The 27,333-nt window shown below is 60.3% G+C and overlaps 1 protein-coding gene across 4 annotated transcripts; it reads left to right on the top strand.

The window, feature by feature from the left end:
* Positions 1-3,319: 3,319 nt before the first annotated feature.
* NDRG4 (NDRG family member 4) lies at positions 3,320-22,562 on the top strand. Of its 4 annotated transcripts, XM_032195404.1 has the most exons (17): positions 3,320-3,423; positions 7,392-7,483; positions 7,915-7,959; positions 15,092-15,197; positions 15,593-15,713; positions 15,900-15,962; positions 16,142-16,202; positions 16,550-16,636; positions 16,770-16,826; positions 17,170-17,273; positions 17,549-17,605; positions 17,693-17,744; positions 18,295-18,342; positions 18,584-18,619; positions 18,814-18,865; positions 19,338-19,376; positions 20,104-22,562. In XM_032195404.1, the coding sequence occupies exons 1-17, from the start codon at positions 3,387-3,389 to the stop codon at positions 20,256-20,258; spliced, it is 1,212 nt and encodes a 403-aa protein (XP_032051295.1). In that variant the 5' UTR covers positions 3,320-3,386; the 3' UTR covers positions 20,259-22,562. The 4 variants fall into 4 exon arrangements, with proteins under 4 accessions (XP_032051295.1, XP_032051289.1, XP_032051294.1 ...); XM_032195398.1 differs by lacking the exon at positions 19,338-19,376 and having other exon boundaries at positions 3,323-3,423; XM_032195399.1 differs by lacking the exons at positions 3,320-3,423; positions 7,392-7,483; positions 7,915-7,959 and adding an exon at positions 12,029-12,148.
* Positions 22,563-27,333: the final 4,771 nt, after the last annotated feature.

The following is a 27,333-nucleotide window of genomic DNA, read 5'->3' as shown; positions in this document are numbered from 1 at the left end:
TGGCCCTGCCCCGGCTGGGCAGGCAGTGCGGGCAGGATGGAGCCCATCACCTGCTGGTGTTCCAGCACTGCTGCTTCAATCCTCAGCCAGCCTGGGGGCCCCTCAGTGTGGCCACGGCTGCCGAAGGGCTGCTAGCCACAGCACATGGCCCTGCACCCACAGAGCTGCTTGTGCTGTGGATTTAAGGGTGGCAATAAAAAGCATCACACTCACGCACAACCCGGGCTAAATTTAGCTCTGAGGCCCCTGCACATTGTCACAGCACTGCGTGTGCCTCGGGGCCATACCCGGTCTCCGTAAACCTCCCGACACGGGCACATCGAACATGCCGATCCTCCCCTAAATGCTGTGTGCAGACATCGTGCCCGCCTCGGGCTGCCTCTCTCCTGCCCCAAATCAGCCCGGCTGCAGGGCAGGGCCGATGAGGCAGCTCAGCTGCTGGGGATTTGTGCCGGACAGGCAGCCTCCAGCTGGGCTCGTGCAAGGCAGCGACCCTCAGGGAGGGAGGTGGCTGTGCTGGGAGCAGCAGCACTGGAAACACCTGAGCTTTCCCTAGCATTTTGCTTTGGTGCCAGCAGCCTGGTAGCACGCACATCTCAGCTCCCCTTTCCCCGTCCACCAAGGAGCACCAGAAAGCCCTCAGGTGGGTGTTTCTAGCTTGCAACGATGCAGGATACAGGTGTAAAACCCATCCTCGCTCCTGCACGTAACCCTGGGCTGGAAGGGAGAACTGCAAGCCCAGGGGGTGCGGTGGGGTCAGCCCTGTCCTAGGGTAAATCCTGTGCCTATGAGCAGCTCGGGCTGGGGGACAGAAAGGGGCTGCTGCTTCTGCATCCACGAGGAAAGTCCTTGCTCCCCGTGCTGCTGCTGGCGTTGGCAGAGACGTGGAAAATTCCTCTGCTCTGCTGGTGGAGGAGTCGATCCATGCACAGCAGAAGGAGGGGGCTGCAAAATGATGCCAGCCAGGGTGTGTCCTTGGGAAGTGCACCAGCCAGCCGGGGCAGGGCACAGGATCACTGCAGGGAGTGCTCACGGCTCCTTTTGTCTCTGTGCATCCACCTGCTTCAGGGGGCTGAGGGCTGGGGCAAGGTCCCGGTGGCCAGCCTGTGGCTGGTGTGGCACCACAGGACCATGGCACAGCCCAGCTGGGAGAGGCTGAGGGGCTCGGCTGTGGCAGCAGCTGCTGGGTACCCCTCTCCTGCCCCCCCTTCCATGGGGAACATCCCCAGCACAGCCCCGCTCTGTGGCACAAGCCTCCTTAGGCTTGGGGATGGGATGCCCCTCAACGAGCTGCAGCCCAACTTCAGCATCACCACCAGCAGCAATGCCCCAAAGGGCTCCTGGGTGCCACAGCAGGAAAACAGCAGGAAATGTCACCATCTCCAGGCGCCCAGCAAAGTGTGGGGAGTCTTTGTCCACAGCTGTGACCTCCCCGATGCCACCTCTGCAGCCAGACCTTGGTTTGACTGCCTGGTGTCACATGGCTGAGCTAAAAGCACGTGGAAAGCCATGTGGAAAATGCCACATTGACGGGCGTTACAAACGCCATGGGAAGTAATGTGGAAAAATCCATGCTGTAAAGCTTCCTCGCTTCCCGTTAAGCACGCAATTCAGGGTGCAGGCGGTTTCTGAACCCCTGCATGGGTTTATACACCGCTGCCTCCACTTCAGTGCACGGAGAGCTTGTGCTCTTTCCAGACCTGATTAATTGTGCAATTATTCCAGCCACGTGGCCCTGCTCCTTTGGCAGGGCAGCCATCTAAAACCTGTTATTTGATAAAGTCGGGCTGCTCGCAGAGATGATAAATTCCTGGTGTGAAAACCATTTATTCCTGTAGAAATCCCTGGCAGTTGGAGGAGAACGTTTAAAGTTGCGGTGTCAAAAGGATCTGAAACCAACCCCAGCTCATCCCTGCCCAGTTGAGAGGAAAACTCGTGGCTGCTGGGAGGGAGAATAAAAGGCAGCCCTGAAGGCGAGGAAGAGCTGATGCTCAGACAAGCATTAGCTGGCTCCTAGCTTGCACGGTCACCACACTGCCTGACATCCCGTGTGTTTCCTCCCATCAGAGTGAGAAGGTGACAGCCTGGGATGCAGAGCTGCTGGTGACTCAAAAGGAGAGGCTGAAATCAGCTGAGAGCTGGTTGCTGTCCAAAAAGCCCAGGACAAGCTGTTAGAACAGACGTACCAGGGATGGAGATGGCTGTGTGTCCCAGCAGCACGGCTCTCTGCAGCCCCTGGGCAGACGTCTGTGGGACGAGCCGTGCTCCTGACCCAGCCATGCAGGAGGAGGGCCTGTGCGTGGCCACTGGCCCCCACGGCTGGCCAGGGAGAGATGAGGCTGATGCTGGGGTGCCTGATTCCATGTGGGTGCTGGGAGTAGCCCATGGGTACCTCCTGCAGCCCAGAGTTTATGTTTAGGAGCAAACTTGGATCACGGAAGGAGGGTGGCATTAGCAAGGCTCTGATCGAGCCCCTGGCACCTTGGGAGTCCCTGGCTCCTCCAGAAGCCTGGACAGTGCTGCAGTGCTGGTGGGTGAACCTCCTGCAGAGCCCAGTGGTCCCTGATGGGGCTGGATCACAGCCGGGGCAGAGGGAGGCAGCACCAGCTGCCTTGGACCCCATCTCCCCAGTCCCTGGCCATCGTGCCCTGCTGTGGGGGTGCCATTTCACAGCTCCCCCTCACCCCAGGAACTGCCGGGCCCCTCGGCCGTGGCTGTCAGGGCTCAGGGACTGTTCCCCAGCCTTGCCCATCGTTGTCCTGAGCTCCTGGGGACCCCCAGCTCTTTGTCACCCCTTGGTCTTATTCCCAGGCCTTCATGTCCCCATTCCCAGGGCCTCCCCAGACCTCTTGGCCATCGTGGCTCTATTTTGGGTATCTCTGCCGTTCAGATCCCCCTTGTCCAGGGATCCTCCCCAGTCCCCTTGACCACCACCATCCTGGGGACCTCCAGGCTGCTCCACCTTTACGGGGACTCCGAGCCCCCTTGGGCACGGCCCCATACCCGGGGGGTCTCCCCAGGGCCCCCCTGCACATCCTCCCCACCCCAGAGCCTCTCGGCACCCGCAGCCACCCCGGCCCCACTCCGGGTCCCCCCCAGCTCCCCGCAGGCCGCTGTGGGTTCCCCCCCACCCCCGCAGCTCTCCACCTCCCCTTTCGCTCCCCCCGTTCCCAGCCCGGACCTATTGTCCACCCGTTCCCAGCCCCGTTCCCGGCCCCATCCCCATCCCCGTCCCCTCCTCTCCGGCCCCGCTAAGGGGAGGAACCGGCCGGCCGGGGCCGTGCCCAGCCGCGCCCCTGCGCCGCCCCGTGCGCTCCGGCTCCGCCACCGGCACCGGCACCGGCACCGGCTCCGCTCTCTCCCCACGCCGGGGCCGCCGGCCCGGCATGAAGGTGCTCCGGCACAAGATCGAGCTGCTGACAGGTACGGCCCGGCTCGGCCCGGCTCGGCCCGGGGGCTGCCGCATCCCCCGCTCCGGGGCCGGGCTCCGCGCTGCGCCCCCGGGGGGCTCCGGTGGCCGCGGGGCGCTGGGGGCCGGCTGGGGAGGCCGGAGGGGCGAGGAGGGGGGAATGGGGCCGCTGGGGAGATGAGGCGGGGGGCTGAGGGGTTTCCAGCACCCGCCTGGCAGCCGGGCCCCCTCCCCAAGGGGGGCTGCTGGAGGGGCCGCGCACACGCGCGACGTTTTTGGGGTGCGGGAGGCGGCTCCTGGGCGAGGCGTGAGGTACCGGGCGGTACAGAGGGGGGCACGGGGGGCCTGTGGGCAGAGCCCCCAGCCTCGCCACCGCGGCCCCCAGCCTGGGGGGCGCAGCCCCGGCTCCCCAGGGCCGGCAGAAGGGGGTCTGCGGGCTCCTGAGCTCCCCCGGGCAGCCCCGCAGCCACCGGGCGGCGAGTGCGGGTGCTGGGCTGCGGGACTGTGCCCCGGGGGATGCGGAGGGCCGAGGGGTTCATCCTGCATCGGGGGGGACACGGGAGGTGGTGGGGGTCTCCTCAGCCCTGCTGCTCAGCAGGAGATGCCGGGGAACCTCTTCCCTGCCTGCAGTCCCCTTCCTTCCTCTCCCTGCCTCGCTGGAGGTGGCTTTTGTTTCGGTGCCTGGCACCCCTCAGCCCATGGGTGCCGTGCCGGCATCGCTGGGGTGCCGCAGCCACCCCGGGCAGGACGCAGGGCTGCGATGGGGAAGCTCTCGTGGGGCCGGTGCATCATCCAAGGGTCCCCTGCCTTCTGGCTGCATGCTGCCCGGTGTCAGACCCTGCCCGCAGCCTCGTCACGGTGATAATAATAATGATAACGGGCATGCGTTTCCTTGCCATAAGCTGGTTCTCCTCCAATAAGCAGCCATGGGGCTGCGGATCCCCGGGGAAGGTAAGCCAGCGTGGCTGTTTCCATCTGCAGGCACACAGGAGATGCCAAGGCAGAGCCCGTGGGGCTGTCTGCAAGAGCCCGGCCAGAGCTGGGTGCTGCTGGGCACGGCATTGCCCCACACCTGCCTCCTCTGTCCCTCACCCTTCCCCTTCCCACCGCCAGCTGTTCCCATTCCCTGCAGGACAAAGTTTTTCTTCCTTTCCTGCTACTCAGTTTGGGATCATCCCTGGGAGATGCAGGGGCAGGGCTGGGAGTTTGGGAGAGCTCGAGCTGGTGTGCTACAAGAGCCTGGGAGGTGTGGTTGCTGGCTCTGGGCACGTCTGGCCCGTTGCTAAAAGGAATTGCTTACACTGCTGCTCTGTGACAGCCTAGGGGGATTAGGGAGCACATGTTGCAGCACTGTCCTCAGAGGAGCGCCAGCTCGCTGAGGTCCTGGTGCTCGGCTCTTGTTTGGGTGTGCAAGTGAATAATAACGTGCTTGGTTTGGGGTTAGGGAAGGAGACAGCTCCCAGCTGGGGCCAAGGCAGAGCAAGAGCACCTGGGGCTGCATGCTGGGGATGGGTGCTGCTGGGGAGCATCGGGATGAGCTGAAGGGAAAAGGGTTTGCAGCCAGCTGTGTTGGCATCTCCCAGGCCATCTCCATGTGGCGTTGCCAGCCCCAGTACCCCAGCATGTGGTGGGGGTGCTTGTGCCCCACAGTTTCACTGCAGAGCACCCCAGCCACCGCAGCACTGGGCCAACCCCTGCAGCCTCTCCACTGGGCTCACTGGGGCTGGCAGTGGGGCAGCTGAGGGCCTGTGGCTGATCTCACACCCTTGGCTTCCCCACCAGCCCTCTGCAGTGACGGTGACACTGTTCGCTGCCCCGCTTCTGCGCTCGGGGAGCAGGGGCAAGGGTGGCTGTGGGCTGGCAGCAGCAGCCAGGCCCCCATGGCAGCCAGCAGCGTGGCCGTGATCCTGCGGGCGGGCTGCTGCACCCGTGGGACGCCCTGTCACAGGACAGAGATCCCCCTCGGGGCTGGCATTTACATCCCTGCTCTGCTCCCAGGCCCAGCACCGCTCTCGGTGGCTGTCCCTTCCGCGCTGGGGCTGCTGGTTGGTGCCCCTCATGGGCTGGGTTCCCCCCGCCACACAGGCAAGATCACGGGGCCTTTCCTCATTGCCTGGCCACCCTCCCTCCGATATCAGCTGCAGGCTTTAATTAACGAAGGCACTAACCACACGCTAAGTGCTGGCCCCACGCACCCCAGGGCTGTGGCTGTGCGGTGTGGCGGGGCAGTCAGCGTGTGACACGCCGCTCTCTTCCAGAACCAGCTGCTGGTGAGGCTGATTTTTCCCCAACTTTTTAACCCTCCCTTCCTGAGATCAGGCGCTGGGCTGCTAGGCTGGAGCCAGCACAGGCTCTGTGTCCTCTTGGCCGTGCTGGCGGGCTGCAGGAGCAGGCTGGCTCTGACACGAAGCTGCATCGCCAGCAGCAGCCTGGCCTTGAGCAATGCGCCCCGACCTGCGGCTCCAAGGGGCTGTCGGCAGCCCCCTGTCCCCGCTGTGGATGCCCCAGCGTGGTGGGACCCTTGCTGCTGGCCACGGGCACGAGGACTCCCAGCACTTGGAGCCGTGGCTATTCCAGGAGGCTTCATGCTGGTGTTTCTCCCTCAAAACTCTTCTGGCTTGTTGGATGGCTCCAAAAGGGCAAGGCAAGGCGCGGTTTCTGCAGAGAGCAGCCAGGTGGCAGAGCTTGCTTGCTTTTCAACTGAAAACCCGATCGGATTAGGAAAAAAAAAAAACACAAACGGTTTTGGAGGGGAGCTCACAACCAGCTCCCATGTTCCGGGCAGCTGGGGAAGGGGTGAAGCGCCTTGTGATGCTCTCGCCCTGCATTTCTGCATCTCCAGCCTTGGCTGCTCAAGGCTGGGAGGTGGGCAAAGCGTGGAGGAGGCCTGGCTGAGGCTGTGGAGGGAGCAGGAGCTGTGTCTGCTCGGTGCTGGCATAGCCCCGTGCTCTCCCCAGTACCCATGGGGAGCTGGCTGTTTGGAGCAGGAGCTCCTCTGGAGGCTTGGTGTCTGGAAAGAGGTAGCGGGAGCGGGGCGGGGGGGAAAGCTGTGAGGGTAAACGCTGGGGGGGCTGTGTCTGACTGAGCAGGGACACTGCCCTCGCTCTGGGACCTGCTGGTTGCCCACCCTGCGCGTGCACAGGGGATTTGGGGTTGTCCTCATCGCTGTTCTTCCGTGTGTCTGTCACCTTCCACGTGCAGCCAGCTATGTGAGCATCCCCTCGCTCCACTTTGCTTTCTGAGCTGGGCTCAGTTCTGGGGCTATTTTGGAGATGCCAGTGCTGGGGCGTGCAAACTCCTAGTGCCCTGGTCAGCAGGGCAGTCCCACGCCTCTGCTGAGCAAGGGCTCTGCAGTGAAGTCTGTTCCTGCAAGCCCTGGGGCTGAGCTGCCAGCTGGCCGGGACCTGCTCTGCAGGCGAGCAGGCTGTGGGGGTAAATCGTTGCAATAAAAGCTTCAGGCAGGCTCCCTGCTCCCTGCTGGGGCCATGCCAGCTGCTCACAGCAGCCCTCTGCCTCCCAGCATGGCTGGGAAACCTCGCCCCTCGGTCTGGCTGTGCAGGGAGATCTCCCTCAGTCCTACCCTTCTCCGCCTGTGCCCTAAAACTAGCCAAAACATGGACTTTTCTTACTCTGGTTGAAGCTGGAGTGTGAGTTGGCTAAGGGCTTGCAGGGGTGACCAGCATGGACAGACCAAGCTGCTCTCCCAGTTTGCCTGAGGCAGCCCTGGAGCCAAGTCTGTTCTCAACTGGGAGAACTGGACAGGAGTGGGAGCTGAGCTCCACCAGACGCTGCCAGCCCTCTGCCCAACTCCCAGCCCCCAGCAGGGGGACGAGGCAGCACACCAGGACCCTGGTGGACAGGGGGACTGAAGCCGATTTGGCTCTCTGGGAACCCTCTCCATGGGCAGAAAGGCTCAGGGAGACCTAGGAGGCAGCGGGGGCAGGACCCTGCAGGGCACTGACATCTCCCTCCCCCCGGGCAGGGCTGCTGCTGCAGGAGATGACCATGGCAGGGCTGCACGAGCTGCGCTTTACGGAGGAGAAGCCACTGCTGCGGGGCCAGGACACCGAGCTGGTGAGTTGGGAGGCAGCTCTGGCTCTGGCCTCATGCATGGGGTGCTGGGAGGTGGGCGTTGTGGGGTGGTAATGCCGGGCGTGTGTTGGCACTGGGGTTTGTGGGGTGCGTGCAGTTATGCTGGCAGTGGGTGTGGGTTTGCACGGATATTGGGTGCGTGTGTGTGTGAAGGGGCACGGCTTTTGTCACGGTGTGATGACGTGGGGAGATTTTGCACACACGGTACCACAGTGCTGGTGTAGCTAAGTGTGTCTGCATGCGTTTGGGTGCGTGCCTATGCGGCCACTTTGCACACGGGGGTGACCCCACAGCCCTGTGCACCGCAGAGGGTCCTTGTAGTACCGGGGGGCTTTGCATGCCAGCTGGGCAGAGGGAGTGTGACGGGCAGCAGGGCAATGCCTCTGTCCCTAACAGCTGCCTTTCTCCCCCAGGAGAACTCAGAAGTCTTCCTTTCTACTGTGGACACAGACTGGAAGGTAGGACCGGCTGCGGGGAGGGGACAGGAGGTGCCTCGTGCCCCTGGGCTTGGGGACCCACAGGCCAGCGTGGTGGGTCAGTGCAGGGCACTGAGCGGGCCCTGGGGATGGGTGGTGTTGGCTGCCCCGGCCCCAGCTTGCAGGTGGTGGCCACTTGGTGTCCGTGCATGGGGCTGTGTGCCACGGCCCCTGTAGGGAGGGGACACGGCCACGGCTTCGCAGTCTGCCTGGCAGAGCCTCTGAGGATGCTGGCTGCTGCCCTCAGCGCTGGCACTCAGATGTGTCTGGTGGGCACTTGGCAACACTCCAGGGACAAAAGCTTTTTGAAAGAAGCAAAACCGAGCTGCTTCTCCAGCCCCTCTGCCATTGCCATGGTAATGGTTCCCTGGGCGATGCCAGCTCCCCGGTTACACGAGGGTGGCTGAAAGTCTCTTTCTCTTTCGGAGTGCCAGGGCACTGCCTGCCCCTCATCCTGCCCGCCTCTCCTGGGGACCGGGGCCCCTCCACTCACCCAGCCCGTGAGCTGCTGCAGCCAGCCCTCGTCCCAGCAGCAGCCACACTGGGCAGCGCTGCACCGACTGGGGCTGCCGGGCAGAGGGAGGCTGGTAGCCGTGAGTCCCTGATGGTGGTCGCTCTCTGGAGAGCCAAGCATCCAGCAGAGAGCTTTGCAATCAGCCTCCCACTGCCGTCTTGACCCTGGCACTGTGGGAGCAGAGCCAAGGTGCTGGGCTGCCCTGCCTCAGTTTTCCCTGTTGGAAAAGGGGATACCTGCTGTCATGGGGCAGGTGGCTGTCCTCTCTCAGCTCCCTGTGAGCAGCAGGGCACAGCTGGACAGAGAGTAAAGAGCTTCACCAGGGTGCTGGGATATGCTGGTATAATTCACAGAGAAGGTGGCAACGTTCTGGTGTCACCACAGCAAGGGTGAGGCGTGAGAAGGAGGTGGCGGTGCCAGGGGCAGGGTGAATGGCACAGCTCTGCACCCTTGTTATATTGAAAAGTTAACTGGGAAAGGATAAAGGTGGCTTCTCCCAAGCCAGCTGGGCCCTGCGCCGTCTTGGTTCCTCTCCAAGAGCCTGTGAGGATGGTGATGGGATAAGCTTCTTTCCCCCAGCCCGGTGCTTTTCAGGCTGGGCCCCTGCAAAGGTTGGGGCAGACAGAGGCTGCCCTTCTTTGGGGAGATCTTACTCCATTTTCTAGTCTCATCCCCTTGGGGTTATTCATTCCAGCCCCCAGCTTAGGTCTTCGCTGTCCCTATTCTCCACCCCAGAGCCAGTTGCTGTTGCAATGTTGAGATGCTCTCATCTGGCTTGGGGGCTTTGCCAGCACCATGGCCAAAACGTGTGGTAGAGAAGGGCAGCACAGGTGGCTGTTGATGGTGTGTGGCCCTGTGCAGGCAGTCCCCAGAGGTACCGATGGCAGGGCAGCCATCACCCACCCCTGAAATCCCCAGGAGTAGGCATCCCTGGGCCTGCTGGTCTCTGTATCAGCTTCACCACGGTTCCAGGGTTATTTTTGCAGTGCTGTGGGCTGGCTGGGTGCACATTGCTGTGCAATCGGCTCTGCTTGCTCTTCATGGCTGCAACTGCTTGTGCTCTCCTGCAGCAGGTTTTTCCCTTTCCCCAGCCTGCTCTTCTGAGGCACAACCAGTGGTGCTGGTGGGCTGCCCCTCCGGAGCTGGCTGTACTCTAACACGGGGCAGCTGCGGGGCTGTTCTCACAGAAGCCACCCCTCATTGCCACCAAAACCTTGCCACGTAAACCCAATACAGGGATACTTCCTGAACCCTGTCAGGGGTGGTGCCATGACCACTTTCGTGGGGAGCCTTTTCTGGTGCCCAGCCACACTCGCAGTGGAGAACCTTTTCTTATATTGGATCTGACCCTCCCCTGTCCCAGCTCCATGCCGTCCCCTCGGGTCCTGTCGCTGTCCCCAGAGAGCAGAGCTCAGCGCCTGCCCCTCCGCTCCCCTCGTGAGGGAGCTGCAGGCCGCCATGAGGCCTCCCCTCAGCCTGCTCTGCCCTGGGCTGAACAAACCAAGGCACCTCAGCCGCTCCTACATCATTGTCCTCCATACCCTTCACCATCTTCATTGTGCTTCTTTGGCCACATATACTTTAATATCCTTGTTATATTTTGGTGCCCAAACCTGCACACAGCCCTCAAGGTGAGGCCACACCAGAGCAGAGCAGGACAATCCCTTCCCTCAGCAGCCAGCAGTGCCGTGCCTGAGGCACCCCAGGACACGACTGACCCTTTGGGCAGCAGGGCACACTGCTTCAGCTGGCTGTCGGCCAGAACCCCCAGATCCCTTTCTGTGGCCGCTCTCCAGCCTCTTATCCTCCAGCCTGTACATACAGCCAGGCTTGCCCCATCCCGGGTGCAGAATCTGGCACTTGCTCATTGAATTTGGTGTGGCTGGTGATTTCCCAGCCCTCTAGCCTGTCAAGGTCTCTCAGCAAGCCCTCTGTGCCCTGAGGAAGTCAACACCTCCCAGCTGAGTGGGACCTCTCTGTATTCCCAAGACCATTGCAGAGTAGTTGAGAGGAGTCTCACATCAGCCAGCTTTTTGAGTACCCTGTGATGAATCCCATGAGGCTGGTAGATTTATGTGCGCTCAGCTGGCAAAATGGCACACAGACCTGTGAATAGCTTTGTTTCTGTGGTGGAATTCACTCAGCACCTGGGCTTCCCCCTCTCATGTGGTCCTTCATTAGCAGAGGGGTCATCTCTGTGGGGTTTGTGTCAGAGAACCCGCAGGACAAAACACTGCAGGGGAAAGTTTCCTTGCTAGCCTGGTTTGTTATCCCTCCTGAGGAAAGAGATGTTCCCAAGGTAAAGTGGCTCGGATCTGTTGTTCCACATCAGAGACTCAACGGGAGCAAGCATCACCAGTGGGTGATGCTGTGGATACACAGGGAAGCCTGGGCTTCTGTTGCTGGACCAGACTCGTGGGCAGATGGGTTTGTCCTCTTGTGAAGTCTCTTGGAATCGTGGCAGAAACAAAGTGCACATGCACACGGAGGGACACACGCATGTGTGTGCATGTGCTGCATGCATTGGCCCAGGGATGGCGTCCTTCCCATCAGGGCTGCTGGGTTGTTGTTCCTCCTGGTTTATTTACCAACCATCAGTGATGTCCAGGTTCAGGCTAAATTGAGTCCCGTGTTCCCATTGTGTGCCAGCATCCTGCACCAGGCAAGGCTGGGGGGATTTATGTCAGTGCTAGCATGTCCCGTGACATGCTCCATGTCCACGCAAATGCACTGCACGTACCTTTCATTGCATATGTGCATATTCCTGCCTTGAGTGCAGGCCTTATGTTCCCAGGTAAAGTAACGGGGCAGCATTCATCTGTGTTCTCGCACAGGCACGAGGTTCTGCATGTATGCAGCTCATTGTGCATCCGTGGGCACGCGTGCTGGCCTGTAACCTCACGTGGGTTCAGTGTCAGTCACCTCATTTACTTGTCCAAAGTTTGCATGCACAGACACACGGGACACGAACTCACACAGTTTTGCCTGCTCCCTGCGTGTCCGTGCTTGTATGTGTTCCTGTGCATGTGTGTGCACGGTGACGTGCGTACATGGAAGCACCACCGGCAGTGCCTGTGGGTGTGTGTGCACTACTGCAGGGCTCTGGGCGGCTGCAGACCCGAGCATGACTCTGCGTGTTTGCGCGTGGCACAGAGCCATGTGTGCATGCATGCCTGGGTGTAGGTGCGGGGTGCTGGGCTCTGCCCTGATAATGCTGCGTGCGTTGGGGGGGTGTCAGCACAGCCCCTTCTGGGCGCCTGTACCTGGCTCAGGCTGCCAAAGGAGGGAAGATGGAGCGGGTACCGTGCGGCGCCAGGCGTTTTTCTTCATAAACAAGGGTATTTGGGGCCAATTGGAGCATGAATAATTCCCGTGGCAGCCAATGGCCGAGAGCCGGCTGCATCGCAGCACTCGCCTGCAATGGAGGCCAAACCTGCTGGGGCTGCGCCTTGCGCCGAGGGGGAAGGGAGAGGGAGGGCTTAGCGCAGGGCTGGGGCTCCGCTATAAATCGAGGCGAGGGGCTGAGCTAGCACAGAGCTCTGCTTCGCCCCAGCCTGCTGCAGCACCGTGCCCTGCGCCAGGACCCTGTGCACGGTCTGCCCTGCCTGCACATCCTTGCCTGCCCTGCTCCTCGCCATGCCCGAGTGCTGGGATGGGGTAGGTACCGCTGTCCCCGTGCTACCCTCCCTTCCGAGCGGGTTTTGCCCCAGTTTCTCTCCCACTGGCTGAGGCTGGGCGACTGCACCAAGCGGAGCTTGCTGCGCATCAGGCAGATGTTGGCGTGGGGGCAGCTGCCGCTGGGGAGCCCTTCCTCCCTTCCTTCCCCCAGCTACAGCACTGCTGCATCCCCGATGTGACGCATGTTTTGGGGCTGCATTGTCCTTGAGCGTGTCCTCCCCAGGCCCGGCGGCGATGGTGCACCAGGCCGTGCTGAGCCAGCGCAGTGCCTGCAGCTGCAGGCTGCACGGGGCTGGCTGTGGGCACCCAGGGCACAGCGGGGACAGGGGAGACAGGAGGACTATAGAGAGGTGACCTCCGGACGTTTTGGATGTCTGGGATGTTTTCCAGCCTCCGCAGTGATTGCAACACCTGGTGGCAAAGGGCTGGTGTGGAGGGGTGGCACTGCAGTGCAGAGGAGGGGTGAGCAGGTGGGAGCACTGCAGTGGGCGAGTGAGAGCCTTGCAGTTCCCCAGCCCCACACGGGACTGGGCTCTCCCAGGCATCTATGGGTGCTGTGGCCCAGGATTGTCCATGCACCCCGTCATCCTGGCTTCATCCCCTCCTCCCAGCCTCTCCCCTGAGCGAGAGTGAGTGTTCCTGCAGCAGAGGGCAGGGCTGTGGTACCCAGCGATGCTGCAGAGGCTGTGCCACAGTCAGGGATGTGCCTGGGCTCACGGGTGGGGGTCACAGCGCTAGGGAAGGAGCTGCCACCTTATTTTGGTATCACAGACTGAGCTGTAAGGGAACCACAGCTGTGTGGGTGGGAGGGAGGAAGCCCTGTGCTCAGGATCAGACCACAAGGACACTTCCTACGCGGTCACCTTGGGCCAAGCCTTTCCTCTGCCTTGACCTCCCTGTCTGTTGCCTGCTCATCACCTGCAGAGGTGGGTGGGGAGAGAAGCAAAACCCAGCTCGACCCTGGGGAGCAGAGGGATGGCTGTGGCTGGCGGGTGGGGTGGGGGCACTCCTGGGGAGCTGAGCATCATCTCCAAGGAGCCCTTGAGCTGCCCTCGAGCGCCGTGTGCCCACGGGTATGGCTGCCCTTGGCGAGGGGAGGCACTGCAGGGAGGAGGACCCGTCCTCAGGCTGCTCCTCCCGCCTGCCGGAGGCCCGTGTCCTTCAGAGTCCTTGGTGGTGCGTCGTGGCCTGTGGGAGCACCCACGTGGGGGTGGAGGGCCCCGCTCTCCTCGCATCTTCCCATCCGCAGGGCTTGCCGGTGCCTGCAGTGAGGACCGCTCTGCATCAGGCACCGTGCCAGCATCCCCTGCCTGGCCCCACTCGGGACGTGATGCTCCCGAGCCTGCTGCATCCCAGCTTTGAGGTCACTGCCACCGGGCCGGCTGGCAGGCATGGGCATCAGGAGGGGACCCCTGTTTTTTTGGGCAGCAGCCAGGCTCACAGCCTCAGTTTCCCTTGGGATGGTGGCCATGAAGGTGAGGCTGGAGCCTCAGGGTCCACAGCCGTCAGGGATTGAGCATCAGGATGCAGCTAGAGCAGCGTGACCTTGCAGGCCAGGGACAGCGGCACCGGTACGCACTGTGAGAAGCCCTGACGGCAGCATGTGGGGGCTGGAGGTCACCTGTGCCCTGAGACAGTGCCGTGACACTGAGCTCCTCCCTGCTCCCTCCTCCTCCTCAGCAGGGCTGGGTGGGGGTCAGAGGATGGACAGGTAGGAGCTGGCTCGGTGACAGCCCCCACTCCCACCCCCGTCCCCTGGAAGGCAGGGAAACTGAGGCACGGGGCAGTCCTGGTCCCTGTATGGGGCACAGCCGTTTCAGACCGATGGGTTCTGAGGTTATTTTTGATGTCATTTGCGGCTCAGGATGCGTCATTTCCTCGGGCGGTGTGTGAGGTCTGTCCTCAGCCTGTTTGCGCCACGCACAGTGAATCCAGGCCAGCTGGGCCGTGCTGCTCTCTCTCATCCTGTTGCCAGAACTCTCCTAGTCTCAGGTCCTCTAAGACCTCCTGTCCCACCCTGTGAGCCCATCCCATCCCATCCCAAACCTCTATCCCTGGATACCATCCTGTGCTCTCACACCATGATACACCTCTCAAACCCTAAATCTTCCTATCCCATCCCAAGCACTCCATTTTTACTCCGTGCTCCCACACCACCCCAAACCTCCCTTCCCATCCTGCGATCCCTCTGTCCCATCTCAACCCTCCTGTGCCATCCCTGATGCCCCAACTTTCTCAGATCCCCTTTCTGGGGCATGGCTGCACCTTTGCCAGCCGCTGGCTCCTGGGCAGTGTCCCGTGCCTCAGTTTCCCTGTTGGAAGGGGTTTGTATGGTTTGCACGGACTGTTCACAGCCACTGCCACGTCGGGGGATCCCGAGCTATCCATGTGGGTGAAATCTGCTTATGACCACACTGAAGGCAAGGGTGTAACTGGCACATGGGTCCCATGAGAAGCCACAAAGAGGTGTTTGAGCCTGCAGAGGGACCGTCCAAGGGCTGCTATTAAATATGCAGATGCTATCAAATGGATATAGTTGCATCCAGCTTGGGAAAATCCCACCCTGGGGCGAGTCGGTGGAGGCCGGGAGTGTTTACAGGGGCTTGCTTGCTCTGCCCTCTGCTGCCAGCCAGGACCTGAGGCTGCCTGGAGCTTGGGGTTTTCCTGAGGCAGCTGTTCCCCTGCCTCCTGCGCACCCAGGGGCCCATCCTGTGCCAGGTCCCAGCCTGGGGGCTCTCAGCCCTGCTTGCTCCAGGCATGGGGCTGCAGGTCTGCATTGGAGGCATCGCTTCTCAGCCTTTTGGCCAAGATCAAGGGCAGTGTGTAGTGTACGTGGCTGTGTGTAGTGTAGGCAGGGACGGTGGGACAGGAGGAGGTGTCTGGGGCAGGGCCAGCGTCACCCCATCTCTCCTCGTCCCCCAGGAACACGACATCGAGACACCCTACGGGCTGCTGCACGTGGTCATTCGGGGCTCACCCAAGGGGAATCGCCCGGCCATCCTGACATACCACGACGTGGGCCTCAACCGTGAGTGCTGGCCTCCAGGAGGGTGGGGAGCAGGGCAGGGCAGGGGCAAGCCAGCGGCTGGGACATCAGCCAAAGGCCCTGGCTTGGCGTCAAGGTGCCGAGGGCTCCCTCACAATACGGAGGGTTTCTGTGGCATCCAAGAGAGCTGGGAGTCCCAAACTTCTCATCCTCCTGGCTGCGCCCGTCCCTCCCCACGTCTCCCATCCCCATAAGGGTCACAATCCTTGCTAACAGCGGCCACGGTCTCTGTGGAAGGGTACGGAAGGGCTTTGGTGGCACATCAGCTCCGGGACGAGGGGCAGTGGGATAGCAGCGACCCCACTCCATGCTCCCCTGGCCCACCAGGCCCTCATGCCGGGGTGCTTGGTCTCTGATCGCTGCCTGCCCTTTGACAGACAAGCTCTGCTTCAACACCTTCTTCAACTATGAGGACATGCAGGAGATCACGAAGCACTTTGTGGTGTGCCACGTGGATGCGCCAGGACAACAGGCAGGAGCCTCGCAGTTCCCGCAGGGGTAGGTGCCAGCCCTGGGGACATCCTGATGGGATGTCACCTCCCTGCCCACCGGGATGTCACTGCCCGGGCCATCACCTGCCTGCGAGCCCCTAGAAGCCGTGTCAAAGCCCGGGGCTGGTGGGTGAGCAGGCGGGTGGTGTTTCCCTGCCCCACATCCACCTCCCCGTGCCTCCCCGTGCTGCAGGTACCAGTACCCGTCCATGGACCAGCTGGCTGCCATGTTACCCAGCGTGGTGCAGCATTTCGGGTGAGTCAGCTCTCCTCCGAGGGGCTGGGAAGGACCTGGGGCTGGGCATGGGGCTGGGGGACTTACCTGGCACCCTGCATGGTCTTTTGGGCCCCGTCCTGGTTGGAGGCAGAGGGGTGCCCCAGGGGAAGGTGTCCTGGAGCCCACCGTTTCCCCATCCACACCTCTCTGCTTTCCAGGTTCAAGTACGTGATCGGGATCGGCGTTGGGGCAGGAGCCTACGTGCTGGCCAAGTTTGCGGTGAGCCTGGGGCCGGGATGGAGTCACCTGTGCCTCCTGCCAGCCTGGGGCCTGGGGCAGAGCAGGAGCTGATGGCCCGGGCACGCCGTGCTGCTGCTAAGGCTCCTGGAGAGAGGGGCAGGCCAGGATGGCCGTGCTGTAGTCATGGGGCTGGGCAGTCCCGTGCCTGCTGCAGCTGAGCCGGGTCTCCTGTCCCACCACGTCAGCCCCCTTTGCCCTGTGCTGCCCCTGATCCCAGGGCTCCCGGGGATGTCCCTGGCCTGGCTGTGGTGCCCACACGGTGGGCAGTGGTGCTGGTGGGCGCGTTGCCCCTTCCCGCTGAGCATCACCCCTCTTGCTTGGTGCAGCTCATCTTCCCTGACCTGGTTGAAGGGCTGGTCCTCATGAACATCGACCCCAACGGCAAAGGCTGGATTGACTGGGCAGCTGCCAAGGTGGGCACGGCCCCAAACCCCTCCAAGCCCTGGCGGCTCCCTGGGGCTCGGGGTCCCCATCCTGTGCCGCCCTGCGGGGCCAGGGCAGGAGCCAGCCACGGTGGGACAATAACTCCCCGTGTTCCCTCCACAGCTATCAGGCCTCACCAGCACGCTGCCGGACACAGTCCTATCGCACCTCTTCAGCCAGGTAAGGACTGCCTGCCCTGCCCTGTCCCCCACTGTGCCCCCTGCCCAGCATCCTGGCCACGTGGCTGTGCCCTGCCCCCTGTGCTGGGTGCTGTGGTGCCACCAGACCTGACCCATACCTGGGGATGAGGTTGGAGAAGTCCTGTTCATGTGCCTCCTGCTTGATCCAGGGCTCAGCTCCAGCTGATGCCATGTGCGACCTGTGTCCTACCCAGGCATGCTGCCCACAGCATCCTCTTGCTCTGCTCCGTCAGCAGGCAAGGCACGGGCAGGCCTGGGAGAGCAGAAGGGCTCCGCAGCACCTCGCAGCCTCTGCCCTGATTTTCTGTCCCCTGTTGGCGCAGGAGGAGCTGGTGAACAACACAGAGCTGGTGCAGAGTTACCGGCAGCAGATCGGCAGTGTGGTGAACCAGTTCAACCTCCAGCTATTCCTCAACATGTACAACAGGTGAGTGGCCCCAGGCAGCATGGCCGCCTTTGCCATGCTGATGAACTGCAGCAGCGGTGTGCCTGTGGAGGGAGTTGCTGCTCCACTGAGTGCTGCATCCCATGGCGTGGGCTCTGCTCAGGGCACGGGGGTGCAGCAGGGATCGCAGGGTGCTGGGACTCTGGGGCTGAGAGTTGCTTTCCAGAGCCATTCCCAGAGCAGTGCCCCGGCTCTGTGCTATGATGTCCGTGGCAGTGCCTGCCTAAGGGCTCACACTGGCTCTCCTTCTCTGCCAGCCGCAGGGACCTGGACATCAACAGGCCTGGGACCGTGCCCAACGCCAAGACTCTGCGGTAAGAGTCCCTCTGGCACAGCACGGGGGATGCAGGGTGGCAGAGCCCAGCACCAGCCCTGACCGTGCCCTTTCCTCTCATTTCCAGCTGCCCCGTGATGCTGGTGGTGGGGGACAATGCGCCTGCTGAAGAAGGGGTGGTGAGTGAGGGCATGGGGCTGTGGTGCCTGCAGGGTGGCGCAGGGATGGTTCCCCTCTGTGGGCACGCTTGTGTGTACTGCTCAGACATGGAAACTGCCACATGCAGGAGCACTCCGTGCACCCAAAATGCTGCTTGCACACGTGTGTGCTTGCACGTGCCCACATGGTCAACATTTGCACAAATAGCTGCAAGTAGTGTGCAGGTGGCCCTGCTTGTACACGTGTGTAACTGTGTGCACACTCCCCTCCAGCACATGTACGTGTGTGTATGTGCTTGTAGACACGTGGGCACACACGGGTGCCTCACAAGACACCCCTCCCTCTCCAGCCCCCCACCTTGAGGTGGGGATGGTCCATCCTGCCCAGACACTGTGGAATTGGAAGGTCCCTTACGTCCCACAGCAGGCGGTGGTGGTGTCGGGGGGCTCAGGGCTCGCCTAGTCCTGGATGTGCCACTCACAGTGTCAGGGATCAGTGGTGGAATCCGTGGGCAACTTCTGCCAGGCTCAGGGCACCCCAGGGTGCTCATACTGTCCCTCTCACCTGCAGGTGGAGTGTAACTCCAAGCTGGATCCCACCAACACCACCTTCCTGAAGGTAAGCGGGTGGCAGGGGGGCAGCAGGGTGGCTCCCGCTGCATGTGCAGTGCCCTGACACCCTGTGCCCCAGCACTGCAGGGTGTCCCCGTCTCCCTGTCACAGGTTTGTCCTGGCTGTGGGGCTGGGGTGAGTGGGGAGAGCAGGGTGGCCTTGGCAGTAGCATCCTGCCAGTGGTGGACAGAGGACAGGGTGGGGGGAAGAGGCATCCCCCCAAACTAACCAGGGCCTTCTCTCTGCAGATGGCAGATTCTGGTGGGCTGCCCCAGGTCACACAGGTGAGCCTCCCCAGTTTCCTCAGTCAGCTGCGTGTACTGGGCCCTGAGGCACGGACTGGTGCTGTCCCTGGCTAGCAGGAAACGGGCTGATGTGGGCACAGGAGTCCGGCGTGGGGGATAGAGGAGGTGGTTTGGGCCTGGGTGGGGATCTCAGCCCTGCTGCTGCCTCAGCTCCTCCTGCTCTCTCCCCGCAGCCCGGCAAGCTGACTGAAGCCTTCAAGTACTTCCTGCAAGGCATGGGCTACAGTGAGTGCCAGGGCTGGGCACAGGGCTGGCCTGGGCGTGTGCGTGCACATGCGTGTGCGTGTGTGTGCAGCCCCTGCCGCAGAAAAGCCTGGCACCTGCGCGTGCCCTGCCGGAGGGCTGCGCGTGCATCGGTAGCGTTACACGTGTGGCTGCACAAGGTGCCCGTGCGTGTGCTCGGGGTGTGGAGCACGCAGGCTCTGCGTGTGCCAGGGCTGTGTGTGTGTAGGTGTGTGAGCAGGGGTCTCTATGGATGTGTACCTACATGTGTGTGTGTGGATGCGTGAGCAGGGGCTGTGTTTGCACAAGGGTGTGGAGAGTTCCCGTGCGTGTGTGTGTGTGCAGGTCCATGTGCACACCTACAGGTCTGTGTGCACACATTTGTGGGGCCAGGCGGGGACTCCTGGCCCCACGGAGCCACCGGCATGGCTGATGTTCTTTCTCTGCCCTCCCTGCCCCTGTCCTGCCCCGCCAGTCGCCCACCTGAAGGATTGGAGGCTGAGTGGAGGCACAGGTACCGCTCAGTGCTGCTCGGCCCGTGCCCACCACTGCATGGTGCCCTCCTGGCCCTGAGCCCCCCGTGGCAGGACACTCCTGCTGGCCGGTGTCCCCAAAGCTGCCCGGGCACCTTTGGGAGCAGTCTGGGTACAGAGCCGGCCCTTCCCAGCCAGGCATCTTCTGTCTCGCTCTGCTTTGCTCGAGATGATGGGCTGTCCCCACGCTCTGCCTCACACCCTGAGCCGGGGCTGAGAGCTGAGAAATGGCATTCAGAGAAGTATCCCCATGCAGGCACGGTCTCAGCAGCATGCCCACCGTGCCCTCTTCCAGCTGGACAGGAGCTGTGCCACCCTGCCTGGAGGAGGGCCTCACCTCCCCCAGCCACCCTGGGCAGCCAGGAGAGCTCCCATCCCCACTGACACCCTCTCTGGAGCACAGAGGCCTCTCGGGGCTTCCTCTGGCCTCCTTCCCGGTGGCCACCCGCCCAGGAGCTTTACCAGCTGTGCCTGGTTTGCAGCCTGCCCCAGGGCTCCCCATCCTGCCCCAAGTCCTGTCGTCAGCCTGGAGCTTCTCCTGTTGTAGCACTGCATGCCGCGAGCTTGTGCCGGGGGCCGTTTGCATTGGGGAGCGGGACCTGCGTCCCCACCAGCGGCTTTGCTTGCGTGAGGTAATGTCAGCTCTGTTTCCTTCTGGACCTCGGAGCGAGCCGAGCACCCAGGCCCTCTCTCTCTGTGCCCGTGCAGTGCCATCCGCCAGCATGACCCGCCTGGCACGCTCCCGCACAGCCTCCCTCACCAGCGCCAGCTCGGTGGATGGCGCCCGCCCACGTGCCTGTACCCACTCGGAGAGCACCGAGGCCATGGGGCAGATCAACCACACCATGGAGGTATCGTGCTGAGGCCCACGGCCGCCGCCGCCGTTTCCTCCAGAGCCATCTCCCATCCGTCAGCATCCCGCCAGCACTCACCCGCCCCGCAGACGACCTCTGCCAGGGCCCTCACTCCCTTGGGGTGGATTCATCTTCTTTGCTGTTGGCCTCCCCCCACATCGCTGGGCACCAGAGAAGGAGAGGGGCTTCGCCTTGTCACCTCCAAGCTCTGGGTCCTGGCTTCGCCCAGCAGTCCCACGTGGCTCTGCCTCAGTCCTCACCCTCCCCAGCACCGGCTTGGCCCTGGCTTGGGAGGGAGGGTGGTGGAGGGATGTGGCCAGGATGGGTGAGCAGGGTCGGGGTGGTGGGATGGGGACAGGATGGTGGGATGGAACAGGACAGCCATACGTGGGCAGAACGGTGGGACACGGAGAGCACCCTGGAGGTAGGTTGGTGTGCCAAGGTGATCCGATGGCTGGCCAGGCTGGAAGGAAGCCAGGGGCTGGGAACGGCACTGGCTCTGCCTGCGGCATGCCTAGGCGCTTGGTGGGGGGGTGGATTTGTCGGGTGCCTGCAGGGATATCACTGCCCTCCCTGGGGCAGCAGCTCCCATTTGTTTCCCTGCTGCTATTCCTTGGGGACCACAGGGGATTCCCTGGCACAGACAAGCCCTGGCGCAAGGTGGCCGTCATGAGAAATCACACACCACACCAAACCCTCACCCTGGCCATGCATCCCGAGGGCTGCCCCAGAGCAGGGGGAGAGGCCCTGTCTTGCTCTGCTCCAGGAGCCATCGGGGCAGAAGGGGGGTCACGGGCATCCATTCCCCAGTCCTGCTGTTGTTACAAGAATGACGATCACTGCCTGTCACCAAAATCGCACCCAGGGGCAGGTAGTGCCTGCACCTTGGCTTGCCCATTCCCTGCCGCTCTGGCAGTCTCACTTCAGCTTGGGCTGAGGCCACCAGGGCTCGGAGGCTGCTGTGTCTGGGGACATTGTGAGGCAAAAGATCCCAGAATCCCTCCAGTTTCACCGCAGCCCACAGGTGTCCCCGCAGCAGAGCCATCAGCAATAAGATGAGACACCCCTCGCCCCAGGAAGCCCCCAGCACCCTCTGCCCTTCAGGGCGCCCCAGCCACAGCATGCGGCGTGACCCATGGGACATGAGGAGCATCCCCGTGTCTGGCTTTGTCCATGGGGGTGCACAGAGCAGGCCAGTCCACCCCACACGCCCCCATAGCCACTACAGTTCCTCCCACACTCTACCTGTGCACTGAGCAGGCCATCTCTCAAGGGCTTGGCTCCCCACGAGCTGCAGGGCCCCATCCAGCCACCGGCTGCGGGTGGATTTGACCTTGCTCTCGGCACGGAGAGCCCCGTCATCGTGTAACCCTGCCATCGGCTGCTGCCCCCAGCCCATCCCGGGCAGCAGAGCCCAGCTCTTCTTGTACGCAGGGTGAGGGAGCTCCCCGTTCTGGCAAGAGGGGCTTGGGACTGTTTGGGTAGCCCCTGCGCAGGGTGGCAGCAGAGACCCATTGAGGATCCACCAGGGGCCATCACCTGGGCGAGCAGCACCCCAGTGGGTGCAGGGACAGCGGCGCTGGGCTGTGCAGCCCCACGGGGAGCAGATCCCACGCAGCACCCTTGAAGCAGTCCCCCTGCAGGCCCTGGCCCCACACCTTGTTCCCCCTCCATCAAGGGCCTCCAGGGCTCCCAGCAGGTGTTCAGGGGCTCCTGGCCCTGAGGCCTGAACCCTGGTCAGCACCCCTATAACGAACGGCCACCCTGAACGTGGCCAGTGTCCCCATTTTCCCCCCATTTGTTCTGCCGTGTGCTTCCTTCTCGGTGTGACTCTGAAAGCTAAGTAGATCCTTTTTACTGTAGATACCGCTGTGATCACCTGTTTTCTCAGCGTGTCCTTCCAGATGATATATATATAAATGCCTATACATATTATATATATGGGGTTATCCAGTCCCAGACCTTTTGGGTTTGTTCTCCACGTTTTCTCGTACAAGCGGTGCCGTGTGGTTCCCTTTGAGGTGGTCTGGTCATGCTTGCCTTTGGTTTCCCACCTGGGTTTTGTTGGTTGGTTCAGTTTTCCCTGTGGTTCGTTCCTTTGAGTTTTGTTGGTTTTCCTCTTTTCCTGGTCACAGCAGAATTTAATGGATTTCCCCCTTTCTCTGTCTGAGCGCAACCTGGTTTTGTCACAGTGGTGTCGAGGCCACAGTACTCACACAAGATGGCAATATGTAAACCAGATTTAACTAACCTGTCACTGTAGAGAGGATTTACTGTATCAAAATAATAATAATAAAGACAGCAAGAACCTGCTGTGCTCTTGTCATATGCTGGCCTAACAGCAGGGGGAAACACGTCCAAGCTCTTCCCAGCCTGGCCTGTGCAGATGTGGTGTGCAAGGAGGACAAGACGACCACCATGGCCACTGACCTGCAGCCAGGTGGTCCACCACTGTGGTAGGGACACGTTTGGGCTAGGGGCTGCACAACTGGGCTAGGGGAGCCAGGGAGCACACGGAGGGGAACCGAGGACTCCAGGGTGCACGTGGAGGGGAGCAGTGGGGTGCTTTGGCATCAGGGCAACGGTAGGCCCCATATTTTTGGGGTGGATGGAGACTAAAAGTCACCAGCTATGTCCCAACAAAACTGGATCCAAGGAGTGCCCACTGGGGAAGGGAAGACCCACGGCTGTGTGAGTCTGGAGATGGGTCACTAGGGGTCCATAGGACAGCCATCGTCCCTGTCCTGCTCCAGACCCCATCAAGATCTGAACTTCCCAGGCCTCCCCCTGCCCACGTGCATGACCCTCTCCTGGGGAAGGATCCCCTCCCTGTGTCCCAGCCTTCATCTCTGCTCCGGGGAGACAGTGTCTGCTTTGTATTAAGCTTATCCAGACTGGTCCCAGACCCAGAGCATGGTCCACTGCATGGTCCATGGTTACCTGGGGTGCAGGAAGAAGAACCCAAACGTGGGGTGGGAATCCAAAGCCATGGGACTAAGGTGAGATCTGAGCCAGCAGCCTGGGAGCCTTTCTTGGCTGGCTGGGATGGAGGTGTCTGCTTGTCTCCCTGCTTTTGGTTCTACTTTGGGTCTGCTCCAGCCTTGGGTCTTCCCCCTTGCTGCTCTCTCTTGCACATGAAGCTCCACTTGGGAATTTCTGGACTCCTGGATTAAGATTAAAGAGATGAGAGGTAAAGGAGGTATAGGGGACCTTATAGGGGGTGTCTGCTGCATGCCACCGCACCAGGCAGAACGAGCAGATGAGGCCCTCTACAGACAGACAGAAGCAGCATTACATTCGCAGGCCCTGGACCTCATGGGGGACTTTAACCACCCTCAGATCTGTTGGAGGGACAAGACAGCAGGACGTAAGCAATCGAGGAAGTTCCTGGAATGCGTTGATGAGAGCTTCCTTCTCCAAGTGATAGAAGAGCACATGAGGAGAGGTGGTCTGCTGGACCTCATGCTCACCAAAAATGAAGGGGTTGATGGCAGTCTGAAGGTATGACACACCAGGACAGGGTTGTCCAGGGTTTCTTTCAGATTTGGGGACTAACCAAGCAATTGACCAAAGGAAGCATAAATCAAGTTAAAAACAGGGAGGAAAAAAATGTTGCAGTGAAAGTAAAAGGGGATGGAAAACAAGAGTTGTGAGGAGCCACTGAGGGCACTGGGGTTGCTTAATCTGGAGAAGAGGAGGTTGAGGGGAGACCTCATGGCTCTCTGCAACTCCCTGGAAGGAGGTTGCAGTGAGGAGGGCTTCAGTCTCTTTTCTCAGGTACAAGTGACAGGACATGAGGGAACGGTCTCAAGTTGCGCCAGGGAAGATTTAGATTGGACATTAGGAAGAATTTCTTCACAGAAAGGGCGGTCAAGCATTGGAATGGGCTTCCCAGGGAAGTGGTGGGTTTCCCATCCCAGGAGGTATTTAAGAGACACGTGGACATGGCATCAAGGGACGTGGTTTAGTGATGAGACTTGGTAGGTCAGGTTGGCTGTTGGACGTGATGACCTTGAAGGTCTTTTCCAACCTAGAGGATTCTATGATACTATGGAAGTGAGTTGGTAGCTTCCTTGGCCTGGGTAATTTTTCTCCCTCTTCCCCTTCTTCTGAACCTTCTGGTGTCTCCTCTTCTCTTTCTTCACTACACCTTCCTCTTTGATCTTCTTCCCCTAATTCTCTTCTGTTTTCTCTCTTCTAATGTGCTAGTCTTTCTCTTCTTATTCTTGCCAGCCATGTGTACTACTGTCCTCCTACTCCTCACCACATCTTCTACCCTCGCTCTTCTCCATCCTTTTCTGTTTCTTCTCTTCTGCTCTTTGGTTTTATTTTCTTTTTCCCTTTGCTTTTTTTCTGGATTCTCTCACTGCAGTTTGGCTCCCTTCCCTGCTTTATCCCATGTGGTCTCCCACTGCCCTTCCTATTCCTGGTAATGGAGAGTCTGCAGAGGCCAAGCCTCTGTTGTGTCTTCTTCAGGCCCCGAGGGTTGTGTTTTGTGTTTGGGGATGAGGAAAGTGACTGGTTCTTGTGGAGCAGCTGATGGGAATGTCGGTCCTCATAGCCTGGGTTATGGTCTCCCAAACGCCCCCACCACCGGTATGGCTGGGGTGGAGGTTTGGGAGAGACCTTTAGTTGCATCTCATGCATCCAGCATGACTACAGCTTTGCTCAAGACCTTGTATCCTGCTGAACTCTTTCTGCTGGAGATTTTACTGAGGAAAGTGTAGTAACCATGGTTACAGCAACTGCAAAGCTGAGTAATACCAGGGTGAACCAATTCAGCGGTGCCCATGTGCCCAAAATCACCATTGCCAGCTGCAGATGTGATGAAGGACCCCATGCATTAGGGATAAAAACTGTTAGCTTGGTCCAATGCGAAACAGGCATTGTTGTGAGACTAGCAAGGTGCAACTCTGACCTTGCAATGACACATACTGCTTGTTCAGCAATATGTGGAATCTAACTAGAACACCCCAAACCCAAGTGCTGATATTTACAAAACAACCTTCACCAAGGATGGTGGAAGCTGAGTGGCTCCTCTGTCACCAGAGTCCCCAGCCACTCACTGGTACAATTCTGACTAAAAAATAATGGGAGAAGCAGCACTTTCAGATCCCTTTCCCAGTATGACTCAAGCTCCCTCTGTGCAGGGAGCAAAGACAGCGGTGCAAGGAGGAAGTCCTCCTGCTCCTGGTCCTGAAACCCGGCCTACTAAGCACGGATGTCTCACCCACCAGGCTTGAGAGTACATGGCTTGGATGTGGGTCCCAGGGAGCCAGAGGGAACCATGGGGCAGGCTCCCAGACACCAACAAGCAGGAGGGGACAGGGAGGCAGCAATTACGTGCATGGGGAACATTGCATTTGTTATCACTTGGTCTCTACACAGGCATTTGTGCACTTGCTAAATCACCTGTGATAACATCTTTATGAGAACTGAAATTCTGGCACTCAGCTCCGGACATGCATACTTCACATCTCTAAAAATAGCCAATCTACAAAGACGTTTCCCCACGCTTCCTGTACGCCCTTGCAAAAGACCCAAAGATCTCAAGAAATTATCTCAGCCAGTTCCTTACATGCTCATGGGTAACTTCACCACTTGCTCACTACTCTCATTGTTTCTTTTCTGGTTCTGGCTTGCTGCTGGGTGTCCTTCCTAAAAACGGTGTAACAGGTCTGATCCCACTAACCTCAGGTGCGGGGCAGGATGCAAAGATAGTGCTGTGAATGCTTCCACTTCCCTCTGGTTGTGTGTTTATGATTTCTTCTTCTTGGTGAAACAACAAACCAAACCTTTCCACTTCCTTCCTCTTGTGTCTTTTGTGCAGTGACACAAATACAGAGCCTTTTGCACCACTTGTTAGTTCTAACTCATTTTGTACCTTAGCTTTCTGATTCTACCTCAACAATTTAGCAGTTGTGTTATTCTGCCCACGTCATCGGTATTTCTCCTGTCTTTGTGGCCATTTTGTTCATCTGTGGGATGTTAAGGAGGTCCTCTGCAGCCCTTTTTGCCTCCTCTGAAGCCTCCCCTCTTGCCTCTTCAGCGTGGCCAGTAGACCCCTCGCTGTCCTCTTGCTGGGCTTCATCCCCTCCAGGCTCCCTGCCTGCCCCAGCAGGAGGGAGCAGGGTGGCTGGTGCTGCATTTTATACCTCCCCACGTAATTTCTGCCTTCTCCTCAAGCTGCAGCACTCCCAGCAATCCTCCTCTTCCTCCAGGTCTATGAGTGTCCAGGAGGAGGCTGGCGAGGAAGTTCTGTGGTTGGTGGAGCCTATTTGTGCCCCTCATTCCCTGGCTATCTCAATGCCTTTATTAGCGTCCCTCCCCACTCCCTGGCAATTCCTCCAATGCTTCAGCTCAGTCCCCACCAGCAGTAGTAGGTAAATGGCAACACTGACAGCAAAAAAATTCATCTTTTATTTTTATTTTTTTCAGATTAAAGACAGTATTGACAAATATATATGTGTCAATTCCCGGTATAAAGCAAATCACTTCAGCTATAGCCACGTTGGACCTCTGCAAAGCAAACTAGTCCTTTCTGTCCCTGCTTCTTGCGTTGCAAGCGAGTGAATCAGACAAGGGTGAAATTCGTCACAGAAGATGCCTGCTCTGGACATAGCAAGGAAATTTAGAAAACTGCTTCAGGGCTTTCACAGCGCATACATCACCCAGTGCTGGCAGGAGAGCTTCCTAGAGGGCCACTTGCTCCAGCCCTAATGGGACACTGAGTGCTTCCCAGGCTGGGGCAGCCACACGGTGCCTGCTGCTGCTACTGAGGCACGGCACAAGTTGCTAGAAGCGGTCACCAGCGATAAGCTGCTGCGGCCTTTCTGTGGGAACACAAGGGGGACCTGTCCCAGCTGGAGAGCTAGCTTCTACCTGGGAATGTAAAGTATATGTACAGCCAGCTGGGGGGAAACAGGTTTTGTGGTTTTGTTGGCCAAGATGGCACTGCCTTAGAGCAGTGGTTTCAGATTGCGAAAACCAGATCCCTGGTTTTCAGGGGTCACAGCTGTGGCAAGCATGTGACAAGCTGTTTGTCCCTCCCTTCACTCTCACTTGCCGTGTCCCCAGCAGGAGA

This window comes from Aythya fuligula, chromosome 12, assembly GCF_009819795.1.
Source record: "Aythya fuligula isolate bAytFul2 chromosome 12, bAytFul2.pri, whole genome shotgun sequence".
Classification (NCBI taxonomy): domain Eukaryota; kingdom Metazoa; phylum Chordata; class Aves; order Anseriformes; family Anatidae; genus Aythya; species Aythya fuligula.
The sequence above is the reverse complement of the archived record's forward strand: the minus strand, read 5'-3'. Positions and strand labels throughout refer to the sequence as shown.